The sequence below is a fragment of the Aythya ferina genome, assembly GCF_964211825.1.
Source record: "Aythya ferina genome assembly, chromosome: 9".
NCBI lineage: Eukaryota > Metazoa > Chordata > Aves > Anseriformes > Anatidae > Aythya > Aythya ferina.
Genome location: NC_140305.1, coordinates 14,621,309 through 14,634,061, shown reverse-complemented (window position 1 = coordinate 14,634,061; position 12,753 = coordinate 14,621,309). Strand labels below are relative to the sequence as shown.

The following is a 12,753-nucleotide window of genomic DNA, read 5'->3' as shown; positions in this document are numbered from 1 at the left end:
GGTCACACCGCAGCAAACTTCCTAAAATGGCGATTTCAAGCCCAAACAATAGAGGAGCGACCCAGGCAAATGCTTTGGATGTCAGCTGCGTTATGTTTCATGGCATGTTATATCCCACGGTCTGCGAGGGTGTTGTGTGGCGCCTGGAATCGCTTTCCGAGCAGGTGCATGCCATTTGCTCTTGCTCCCTCCTTATTATTTTTCCACCAGGCAGAAGGGAATCGCGCTCCAGCGTGGGGATGCTGGCTCCTGTTAATGCTGCAGCGTGCACGCAGGCTTTGCTCGCCTGTCCTGCCACTCATACAGCCTACTCAGTCTTCTCTGCCCCGCACCACCACCTTTTTTGCTTTGTACTTGCAAAGTTGTTACATGAACTTGTATTCAGGGAAGTCTTCAGATTTGCACAGACGTGTTGCCAGGGGACATCAGGAAGGTAATGCTGAGTGCATCAGAACTGACAAATTCTGTAAAGTGGTTTCTTGATGAGGCAGGCTTTGGAGAGAGCTGCTGCTGAGGTTGGGCAGGGTCTCAGAGGCTGCGTTTATGACACCCAGGCTTGTTGCTGTCACCTTGGGTGACTTTCACTAGGTCCCCAGCAGCTGTGTGGCACTCACCAGGAGGATGAGCAGAATGCCTGCCTCGCTGCAATTCCTCATGTGAGGATCACTTCTTTCCTCTGAAGAGCTTTCCACCAGGGAGCTTCCTCTCCTCCCTCACTTCAGTGGCTGGGATCCACGTCTGCCATCCCTTGACACATGCAAACTATCTTGGCAAATCACACAAACAGAGGGGGAATATGTAGAATAAAAAATAGGTGCAGATAATTGCATCTCTTTGACTGCCATGCAAAACAGTGCCAAATGGGCACAAAGCTTGCATTGTAAAGGACAAAAGCATTATCCAAGTGCTGGCTGAACAAGAGCGCTTTCCCTTGGAAGTGACTGGAGGTGCTTACTCCCTGTGCTGTCACTTGGAGAGCCATGTTCCAAAATGGTGTTTCATGCAATAGCAATTTTTTTTTTTGCAATAAGTTTCTTCGTTTTCTGAAAAAGCTTCTTTCTTCCTAACAAAAGAAAGCATCTGTCCGCATCCGAGTCTAAAACCAGTTTAAGCAAGGCCATCTTTAACTCTCACCCAAAGCCAGCTATTGCAGAGATTAGGCAAAATCCTATATAGCTACCTGCTTTCACTGCTGCTCATGTGGTGCTGGTTCTATCAACTAATCTTATCTTCGGAGACTTCAAAGGCAATTGCATCTGTGCCTAGAGAAGTTAATTAAACTGAAGAAGAAGGAAATTAGTAGAGGAATTATCAGGTGAAGACCTAGCAAAGGGGGAGGCAGCAATACGCTGTGTGGAAAGAGGAGCTCTTGGGCTGGAGGGAGACCCCAGTTGTGGGGGTCAAAGACAGCCCAGGTAAAGGCTGGAACAAATGACAGTAAATGTGCTCATGAAATCAGTTGATGACACAGTGCTGGGAAAAAGTTGTTACTAGAGAAGAGGGATAACCACAAAGACTGAAATAATAGAAACAGAATGATACTCTGTGTTCCAAAGTGCAAGGCATACGGCTGGGGACAAATTGGTTGTAAATAAAGGAGAAGGGTTTGGGACATACCCCGTTTGGTGGCACAAAGTCTGTGAAATGCTAATGTGATGCAAACCTAAACAGAGTCAGTGCAGTCCTTGCAGTATTCACAGCACTATTTCCAGTGGTGGAAAGGAGCTGTTCCTTGTAGTTCTGATCACCCACAGTTAGGAAAAGTTAGTGCCATCCAGAGGAGAAGAGTTAGTGGGATGATCAGAGAGCTGGAGAGTCCTTAAGTGGGAAAAGTGAAAAGTGGGAAGGACCTCCACTTGTATAAGCAAGACAGCACAGATACTGAGAAAACAGAGGCCTTTGGGTATGAGTATCTCAGAGTGAACCCCAGGAAACAAAACCCCCATTGAAACTAGAGGTGCACACTGGCAAAGATGAAGCAGCTACAGAAGAAGCCTAGGCCAGAAGGTAAGGAGAGGAGTCCCTCTGTCTGAGGAAGACCATCGGGACCAGCCTGCCAGTAGGAGCAGTGAGGGCAGAACCTGTCTGCTCTTCTGCTGGGCACTGAGCAAGCTGAGGAGAGCACTAAATGGGGTGATCGCTCACTGACCACATCTCTCCTGTGCTATGTCACTCAGGCTCCCCCAAGTATCTGACTCCCCACTAAACGCAAAGTGGCTTTTTGGAGAGTAGTCTAAAAGTTAGCATTTGTGTTACCTAAAAGCATCCTAATTCCTGCATCCTGCTATGTTTGTTCACACTGCTTGTCCTTTGGCTTGTAGATAAAAGCTAATTTTATCTCCGTTTGTTTGGGCTTTTTGAAGTCTGAGTCTCGGTTTGTCATTATGCCTCTTAGGTCACAGCCACAGCGCAAAAGGGCAATGTGCAACGTGGGAGGGATGTCATAGGTGAGAGTGATCCAGCATATGCAGGGAGGGACTGCGTTCTCCAGGGCGGGTGGGGACTAAGGAGAGGCTGCCACAAGCGTGGCTGCTTCACAGGAATGTGAAACTGTGAAGGGAGAGGTGACCTCCAAAGGAAAATGCCATCAGGACTGCTACATGCCAGGCTGTTCGCACAGGGAACCTGAGCCTGCTGGGACTCACAGTGGTTACTGCCTTTGATAAGAGCCAGCTAAGGTGCAAACCAGAGCATGTTGCTGCTGTTGTATCAGTATCAGCTCTTCAGGCTAGGCATGGGTAGTACTTAAATTAATAATGAGTAATAACAATGTTATAAATAAAATATCACCATACTAGCTGAAGTGAATAAAAGAGACATGAATACATTAGCGTTGGATTTTAATGGCTTAAGCCTATTGCTGAATTATTCTCTTCTAATATTAGTTTGACTGCAAGGACAGTATTAAAACCAACCGGAGAACCAAATTGGTATCGGGATGTGCAGCAGTATATTAAATGGGAATGCAGCCCAAGAAAACACCGTGCCTCTGCTCAGACCGACACGGCTGGCTCAGAGCAGGTCTGCTCTACTAAGCATCTCCAGGCTGTTTCTTTCCCTGCTTCTGCTGATGTACAGGATACCACAGAGTTGGCTTATTTTTCTCTCCTGTTAGTCCAGTCTCAGAACATGAGAGTGGTGTTAATGGTGAGCACATTTCACTTGGACGCCCATCAGGGCTGCAGAGATGCTCCATCACCCTGGCCCTGCGTGAAGTCCTCCAGAGCCTTGTGTACTTGCTCAAACTTGAGAAGCTGCAGTATGACATTTGGTACTTCCTCCTCACACTGCAAGTCTAACTTGCCATGCAAAACTTTGAAGCCAGCAAGTTCTCACCTTGCCCAACTGCTGAAAACTTTCAGTAGCGTTTGCACGAGGCTGGCACCTCTGCAGCCATACAGCACTGCGGGGTCTCTGTGAGCTGCTGGCACTTCCCACAGGGACTGCTCCAGGCTTCTCAGAAGCAGAACCAAAATGAATTTTGCAGTCCAGGAGCAGTCTGCTCTTGTCTTGAGACAGGCAGAAGTAGGGGAGAGCTTGGATCTGGAAGGTGGAGGCCTGGCAGAGCCCTGGGTGCTGCTTCTGCTGCCCTCAGGGAAGGTGAGGGGCTCAAGGTGTCGCCTGCCACAGGCTCCCCCCTGCTGGGGGCTGACTGACTGCGGGTGGGCGAGGAGATGGTCACTCCACATCTTCACCACATGTGGTCATCCAGTGCTAAACTTGCCTTTAGGAACTGCTTTCTTCTCAAAACCCGGGATTAACGTCCCCAACTGAGCAACGTGTTCTCCTCCCTTGTCTCTTCCAATCTGGTTGCACTCCTCCCAGTCGGTCATAAAACTGTTTATGCTTCAGTTTTCCGCTTAAGGCTTAAGTAATATTCAGATTGAAAATAATTCAACTGCCTTTCTCCTGATTTCATATTTTTCTTCTAGCATGGCCTCTGTTCTGTAGATTTTGAAGAAACCCAGGTCTGCTGCTTGCCCAAAGAGCATTTGGATGCTCATCTTTCAGTGGCCTCTTTGTTTTCCTCTACAGTCATTCCCACTCCATCACCATTTTAGTTGAAGGTACCCCAGTGTCCTCCAGATGTTGAGTGATCAAATGGCATCAAAGAGCTTGGGAAAAGTATTTAATGGTGGCAGAGGGAGCTCAAAACTTGCTGTCTTCACAGAGAGGAACTGCTGGGCCCTGCCTTGCTCTTCACAGATTCCCAGTCTGAATCCAGAGTTGTGAAAATGTGGAAACTGTGAAAATATGGGCTGTGAACACTGGGAAGCTGTGAAGCGGAATGGGTGGGGATTTCCAATCGCTATCAAATGCTAAGTTTATAGATTCTGCTTGAAAACTTAATTCTCTGATAAGTAGCTTTTTGTCACTACAACAGCAGAAGAAACAGTGGCCAAGGCTGCAGAATTGTTTCCCTTGTAAAACCTTTCAATTCTTTCATCAGAGTTTTTTGGCATTTTTTAATTTCAGGCAGAAGCTTTTGAGGCCTGGCCTCTGACAAAAGGCAAATTTTATTTGAGCAAAACCTGTTGTCTTCTTTCTCAGCCTGGAAATGAAAAGAATTAATAATAATAATAATAATAATAATAATAATAATAATAATAATAATAATAATAATAATAGTGATGCAGGCTCCCGTTGTGTGATTTTTCTTTTGCATAATTTTGCAGCTAAATTGCAAATGTGATGTTTTACATAGGAACTGCTTTGGCAGAGGAGCTGTGGCCTTTCACTGGCCCAGGGAAAACGGAGGTTGGTTTGGCTGGAGGACTGGCTCTAGAAAAGCAGTGGCGTGGCTGTGCCTCACAGGCAGCAAGGAAGGACTCAGCTGCCCAATGGCTCTTTGAGAAAACCCTTTAGGAAGAGCAGGAGTACAGATTTAGCAGGTGGCTCACAGGATGTACCTCTGGCTAATCTGCGTCTATTGGAAAATTTTTGAGAAAAATTAGAAATTCTGCTTTTTTTTTTTTTTTTTTTTTTTTTTAAGCTCTTTCTTGCGTCTCAGAGCAGAAACAGCTGCATGAGTTGTGATGTTGGTAGAGCTCAGGGGCCCTGGGGATGTGTCAGGGCTGTGGCTGGGCTCGAGCTGCCTCTGCACACCCATGCCCTGCCTGTGCTCATCACCCTCGCTGTCTCTTAGGAGCCAGGGCAGACCCAGCAGAGGCAGGCCCAAGCAGAGTTAATAAATCCAAGGGACCCCCAGGGGGTTATTTTAACTTCTTATATGAATAGTGGGGCGGCTGAACTACAAGAAGCTTCACACCTCCCCATATGCCCGAGGGCACCCCCCTCGCCCAACAGCTGCAGATGCTGGGCTGCTTAACCCAGGGTAAATCATTGCTTCTACCTGAAACCAGTAAGCTCAGGTGCCTGGACTGGGCTTCAGCAGTTTGTTTGATCTGGAGGCCCTGCACATCCTTTTTGACACGCAGCTAATTACATGGAAGGAGGCAGGGGACATTAAGGAGGTGATGCAGGGTTAATTGGAGGTGGCTGTACTGAAGCCACAAGCAGTGCAGGCTGAGGTGGTGCTGAGGACCAGGGCACTCAGCATCTCTCAGAGCATCCCTCTTGACAAACCCCACTTCTTAGTGCCTTCTAATGCTGCAAAATGTGCATTTCAATTCCCTGCCAGATTGGCTATTCATCACAAACACATTTAGGCTTAATTGCTAATTAATTTTCCCTAGATAGTGTAGATATATTTTTTTCTCACTGTGTGAAATCTAGAAGAACTTTCTGAGAACCAGCCACAAATGAGTTGATTGTAATTGGTGTTCTCTCTCACTTACGTGAGCAGTAACAGTTCATCAGCTCTTAATTAGGTTGGACTTTTTTGAGAGCAGTTTCCATTTTTTTGACAGAAAGATATACATCTTGTTTCTCCTATTTCAATAATAGTAATAATAATAAGTCATTTTACCTCGAATTGACAAATCAGGCTGTGTTTGCTGGTGTTTTATTCCTCCTGATTGTGAGTGCCAAGCTGCATGTAATACCTGGATTGCTGAGCAATTTATTGAGTTAGTGTCACTTGTCACAAAGCAAATAGAACTGTTTGTGCAAGAAAGAAAGTCTGCACTCATTGGAATTAAATTGTGAATGGGTGACCAGCAGTCTTGGGAGTGATACCCTGAGATGTGGAGTGCCTGTAGGTGTCTCACAGCATCAGAAGAACTTTGAATTTTGTGCTTGTTGTCACTGAACTCTCTTCAGGCCATTACACAGGTAGGAAAGCCGTGGCAGCAGAAAAATGAAGCCACCTCAGATGAATCTGATTATTAAACTGTATTAGCAACCCGTGGTGCAGATGCAGAAGGCATTTTCATTTGTTCAGTCCACTTGCCGAGTTTTAGCTTCACTCAAATCTGAGAAACCACAGGGAAAATAATAATGTAGGAAAGCCTGTACCATCCTTCCAGTGAAAATAAGGCCTGGAGAAAAGAGTTGTGCTAGTTATAAAGTTTCAGAGATGTCTACTTGTAGTCAGTGGCACTCCCTCAAAAAATAATTCCTTTTAATAAAGCTTTGTATGTGCAGTATGCATTTTTCAGAAGCCTTTCTTTCTTTTCTTCTATACCTTACACAGTGAAGTTAATTTATATACCTTAGATGCATGCTGCTTGATTATTAATGCATTTTAATTGAATAATGGTTTCCTTCCAACTGCAGCTTATCGTACATCACCCCAAAAAAATGGGGTAGCTTAGATTTAAAGAACAAGATAATCAGGTTTGCTTCAAAAAAAGCCCCAAAAAGCACAAATGTAATTGAAATGAAAATGATACTTTGAATCATTTTTCCTCTCACAGACTTAAATGATGATTACAGTTCCTCGTGTAAATCAATAAATTAAATCAGGCCGTTCCTGCTATGAGTTCCCCGCGGTGTAGTCTGAAGGTAGCTGGCAGAATGGGAATACCTGCAGATGTTAGAAAGGGAAGAATTTAATCTGCTGTCTTCACCCTGCTGTGTGTACAGAGATGAAGTCCCGTTTCTGTCGCTTCTGTACCCACTGAACCTAGGATGTAAAACCATTCAGTCATTTATACCTAAACAAAAGCAGGATGCAAATCCAAATAAGCAAATTAATGAACAGGCTAGAACTGCAAACACGTTAACATTGGCATCGGTTCAAACCCACGTGAGCCTGACCCTGGCATGGCAAACATAGTAAGATGTGCCCGTTCTGCAGCAGCGCGTGGGACTGGGACACGTGCTCAGGGGGCTTCGAGGCAGAGAGGCTGCGATGGCTGAGGTGGCTCTCTGGAAGGGCTGGCACCACTGCTGGTGGCAGCCCTGCTCCACCTCTGCAGGGCTTTGGCAAAAACGTGCTAGCTAACAAGCACCCATGCGCTCGTCTGACTAACTGCAGGCACTGCAGGGTGGGCCTCCATCACCTGCATGGCATCCGGGCCTCCTTGTGTGCACTCAGAGCTTTCTGGTGATGTTTAACAAGCACCAGCTTCTGTGCCAGAAACATCGAGTTCTTGATTCAGGCTTGAGTGCCTCCTGTGGTGGTAGCTGACACTTGTGGCATGTTATGGGGTATGTAAGCAGTGTCAGTTGACATGTTCTGTAAGGAAAACCTAGAAGTAACACTATGGCACTTTAGTTTTTCTCCTCAGTTATATAAGAAATTCCTCAGATTAATGATACCCAAGTTCCTGTCTTCACTAATCAGTTGAGGTTTTGTGTGGTAGCCTGAAAAGTACCTGTGTGATTAGCTGCTTATTAAAGCCTCCTGAAAGCCACCGGGAGTTCATGCAGTTGTGTGTGTGTCTCCGATGGGCAGTCCCACATGTCTGGCCCGGTGAAGTGAGCACCAGCACGATTCTTCTGTGGATTTAGGCAGATTCAAAAAGTGCCAGTGCTAGCACTTAGTGCTTGACTAAAACCAAATGTTGTGTCTAAACATTAAGAACTAACACGAGGATTTTGCTATTTGGAGCCTTAATGTTGAGCCTACTAAAAAATCCATTGTGGTATGGTTTGGAAGAAATACAAAAAAATATGTTCATTTGCTATTAATGTGCTTAAGGACAACGTGTTTGTTTCATATCTGCTTGGCATCTTTTATTGCATAGAAACCTTTCCTAGTGAATCAAGTAAGAAAGTAATCAAGCAAATATGTAAAAAGTAATCAAGTAAACTGTAAACTGATTTAGTTTACATATGTACAGTTTACATATGTGTAAGTACGGTTAGTCAGGCAGAAATAAAGATGGCATTTGGTGATGACAAGGCATGATTGTTGTAAGATTTCTGTAGGCTGCACTTGTACGTGCCTACATAAACCCCACTGGTCGTGAGCCCTAGCTGGCCTAATGCCTGGCTAGGGACTGACCAGGGGAAACAGGATCCTACAGGTAGCAGCCTGGCCTTTTGCTGCTGTAGCAATGCAGGGAGCCCTTGGGAAACACCCTCGGGGAAGAGTCTCGGTTGTGTGGCCACCAGAAGAGGTGGAGAGGCCTGGCCCCCAGTGCCCTGGTACTGGCAGTGAGGGGTTCTCCTTCAGTCTCCTCGGCCAAGGCTCGGGACAGAGAGGGTGGGTGAGATCAGCTGGAGGAAAAGCTCTGTTAGTGCCTTCTTATTTCAGGGCAGTCAGTTGTGCTGCCAGACAGCGTGGCCTGTTAAATTCCTGCTTGTCCAACTGATCTCCTTTTTCCTCTCTCTTCAGGTTATTTCCAGGATTTGTTGAACAAGTCAGAAAAAGCCCTTTATGATGCTTTCCCAAGCCTCTACGGAGAATTGTACACTCAAAACATGAAGGTCTTCAAGGACTTGTACAGTGAGCTACGCCGCTATTACAGGGGCTCCAACATCAACTTGGAAGAGGCCCTCAATGAGTTCTGGACACGCTTGTTGGAGCGGCTCTTCAAGCTGATGAACCCCCAGTACCATATCACGGATGAGTATCTAGACTGCATGGTGAAACATGCGGAGCAGCACAAACCCTTTGGGGAAGTTCCCAGGGACCTGAAGGTGAAGGCAACCCGAGCCTTCATCGCAGCACGTTCCTACGCGCAGGGCTTTCTTGTGGGCAGCGACGTGGTCAAAAAGGTCTCTCAGGTATGTCGGGGTTCTTCCTTCTCTTCTATCCTCAATTTGGTTGGAGCCAGTCAACTACTTTTGGTCAGGGACAGGAGGATTTATTTGCTGTTAAGTTTTCGTTACAAGGCAAGCAGATATTTTTAAGTTTTGTAAAACAAACTGCTTGAGGGTAACCCATCAGTGGAAGGGAGCAGCAAGCCTGGGCTTCTACAGTCACTGGAAGCGCTGAAGAAGCAAGGTATAACTCACCGCAAGTCAGACTTTACCTCATTTTAACCTGTGTGGCAGAGTGCCGAGGAGATGTCAGTCGCCCAGGCTGAAAAGCTGTTTCGTTGCTTGCCCAGATTCCTCGCGTTTCCCTGGCAGGGAAATGACATGCCTCTAAATCACACTGCCTTAGTTTTCTCCTTGATGGAGATATGATGTAGGGTATGCAGAACTGGCTTGCCAAGAGTGTGCTGGGAATACGTGCAGAGAGATGTGTCTCGGTGGCTGGTGACAGGATTCCTTTGGCTGTTTGTGTAGCCGTGTATATTCGTACAGCCTCTGTGTACAGAAAGGGTGAGTCTGAAGAGTGTATTGGGATCTTCAGGGATGAAAGGTGCTATATAAATGTAAATTAACGTGGCTGAATCCAGGGTTTCAGGAGGAGGAAAATTGTCTATATTCTTTACTGCAGAAGCAGCCTTTCATAGCTAGAAGGTGATTGTCCTGAAACAACATATTCAGGCATTTCACACAAGTAGCAAAGAGAAAATCCATACTGAAAAATGACTGCATACTGCATGTGGCGATGGCAGTCAGCAGGTATGAGAACCAGGGTGTGATTAAACTGTGAATGTAAAAATATGGAATCACAATTAATTTCCTTGCAAGGTAATGTGTAGCAGAGGACGGTACTATTTGATGCAGCAAATCCAGACTTTGATCTCAGGAAGAAACATTAATGTAGTAACAGTGACAAATGCTTTAATTTATCAATGTGGGACTATAAAACCGTTCAGCTACCCAACAGCCTTTGTACATCTCATTAACATCACACTCTCCTGACACTTAGGACAGATAAAAGAGGAGAATGGTGTAATTTCAGAGAGACCAAAGTAAAACATTTTTCATAAATCCTCTGAATGACAGAGAGCATTCCAGCTTGCCATGCGTCGCTGCCTTTTGCCAGGTGCGGTGGGTAAAGCAGACTGGTAGGGCAACTGCAGTCTTGGTGTCAGTGGAAGGGAAGGACCCAAGGTATGGATGTGCAGAGTATATTGGTGAAGTACCTCTTCCTGATGTCCAGCCTGAACCTCCCCTGCCTCAGCTTGACACCATTCCCATTAGTCCTAGACTGGTGACTAAGGTGAATAGATCAGCACCTGCCTCTCCACTCCCCCTCGCGAGGAAGTTGTAGACCACGATGAGGTCCCCCCTCAGCCTCCTCTTTTCCAGGCTGAACAGGCCCAGTGCCCTCAGCCGCTCCTTGTATATCTTCCCCTCTAGGCCCTTCACCATCCTTGTAACCCTCCTCTGGACGCTCTCCAGCAGTTTTACATCCTTGTTGTACTGTGCTGCCCAGAACTGCACACAGTGCTCAAGGTGAGGCCAGACCAGCACAGAGCAGAGCGGGACAATCACCTCCCTCGACCGACTGGCACTACCATGCTTGATGCACCCCAGGGTAGGGTTGGCCCTCCTGGCTGCCAGGGCACACTGCTGGCTCATGTTCAGCTTGCTATCAACCATAAACACCGGATCCCTCTCCTCAGGGCTGCTCTCCAGTGTCTCGTCCCCCAGTCCCTATGCAGAATTTTTGTAGAATTTCAATTCTGGCTCTCTTTTTCGGAATCCTTCTTGGCTCACCTACCATATGGAACGTGAAGGAACATGACCTGTCACTGGATTTAGAGCACAGGGCAGATGCTCCTTTTCCCTCTGCCTCCCTGCTCTCCCAAGGCATCCCACCCTATTCCTCCTGGCTGTTCCTCTTGCAGCAGCACTCCCTGGGCTTGCAGTTAACCCAGCAGGTTGCTGTTGTAACACAGTCTGCAGGAACTGAGTCAGGAAACCTCAGAGCTCATTTTGTAATGAAGGCCAAAACTGGCCCATCTTCCCTGTCTTTGAGAATGGGTTTACTTAAGGCAATGGGGGATGAGAATGCTGAGGTGGGAAATTCATTTTGTGGCTGCCCCGGTGGCCCTCAGCCATGTCTGAAATAAAAAGCCTGATATACCCACTTTCTCTCACCTGATGTGGACTTAAACCAGTGCCAACTGGAGTGCAGCGCTGTGGCTGACACACGGGTTGATTTTTGTGAATGGCCAAATGCCTGCACGAGATATAGGGCATGAGTGCTGTCTTTTGAGGGATTTTCAGTAAACCCCCTGTCAGTAAGTACGAATTTTCCTTCTTTTTGTCCTGATGACAAGTTCCAAGTTTTACCTCGTAGCTATTTGTCTCATTGCCCCGATTCAGAGGCCCTGTGCAGCCAAGAGCGGCTCTGCCCTCCCCAAAGGGAGAAGCTGTCCCCGCTCAGCCTGCAAGCGCAGCCGCAGAGCATCCTCTTCACCCGAACAGGATCTGCAACTGGGGCTTTGATTTTAGTCATTTTTCATCTTGCTTTATATTTATGACATTCAGCGAAAGCTTGCAAGATCAGACTTTCCTGGCAGCTGGCAGTGTTCTCTAAAAATAACTCTTTGAGCTGAAACTTCTCACAGAGCACTGGCATTTTGGTCAGGAAGTCTGGGGACAGCCTGTTGAAGTGGACATACAGAAATAAATTATCCAGCTTTGTGCTTCTGAAAAAAAAAAAATAGATTAATTAGTTTTTATTTGCGTGTATAGTTGCAAATCTCAGAAAAGCCACTGATTTCTAGTAAATGACATCCTTGGCATGCAGCTTGCCCTCAGCAAGGAATAAAATGCTCTAAGATCAGGAAAGTGTTTCTTCAGCAGCCAGGGAGGCTGCGCTGCAGACAGTTGCTGCAAGTGCACGTTGCGCATCATCTTCAGAGGGTCAGATGCTCTCAGGAGATACCTGCCCGGATGGTGGGGACAGGGAGGCTGCATGCTCCTGTGGGTGTTTTCCCACATGCCAGCTCCATCTGAAACAGATCCCTCTGCAGTCCTCCTGGTTTCAGCAGCTCAGGTGGTTTCATGTCAGTGTTTGTCACCTGCATCCTACCAGTAGCCCAGGTCCTCATGCAGAATACTGCAGAGGCCGTCATCCCATTGAAAGACTGAAGCTGTTGGCCACACGTTGTAAAACGGGGAAGAGTCTGCCCAGACGGAAAGACAGGCAGGATTCTGTGACATTTCTTTAATCTCTGCTGCCTCTCCTCCTTGCCCCAGGGGCTCTTCTTCCTCAGCCTCCCTTCCCCGGGCTGATAGGAAGCCGTGGCTGCAGGCCCGTGTGCGCACACTGCCTGCGAGCGGGGCTGCTGGGGGCTGGCAGCGGGGGATGAAGAGATGGGGGGCAGCGGGAGGGAAAATGGCAAGAGCGTTTTTCATCTTTACTGCCGTCCTGGCTTTTAAGGCAAAGTCACCCTGACGAACTCCAGGCTCCGACACCAAGATCTAAAGCTTTTAATGCTGTGGTTCCTGCCACCAACCTGGCCCCACGCTGACAGCAGCGGAAGCTCTGCCATCTGCACAGCGGCTGCAGGAGGGGGCCGGGCACACAGGCAGCTGGGGCTGCTCTCA

The 12,753-nt window shown here is 47.1% G+C and overlaps 1 protein-coding gene across 9 annotated transcripts in view; it reads left to right on the top strand.

Annotated features, from left to right (window-relative positions):
• Nucleotides 1-12,753, top strand: part of GPC1 (glypican 1) — a 344,777-nt gene that overhangs the window by 306,140 nt on the left and 25,884 nt on the right. For all 9 annotated transcript variants that reach the window (XM_084528749.1, XM_084528750.1, XM_084528748.1 and 6 more), the window contains one exon: nucleotides 8,687-9,078. In XM_084528749.1, coding sequence (XP_084384875.1) covers nucleotides 8,687-9,078 — 392 coding nt within the window. The remainder of the gene's footprint in view (nucleotides 1-8,686; nucleotides 9,079-12,753) is intronic.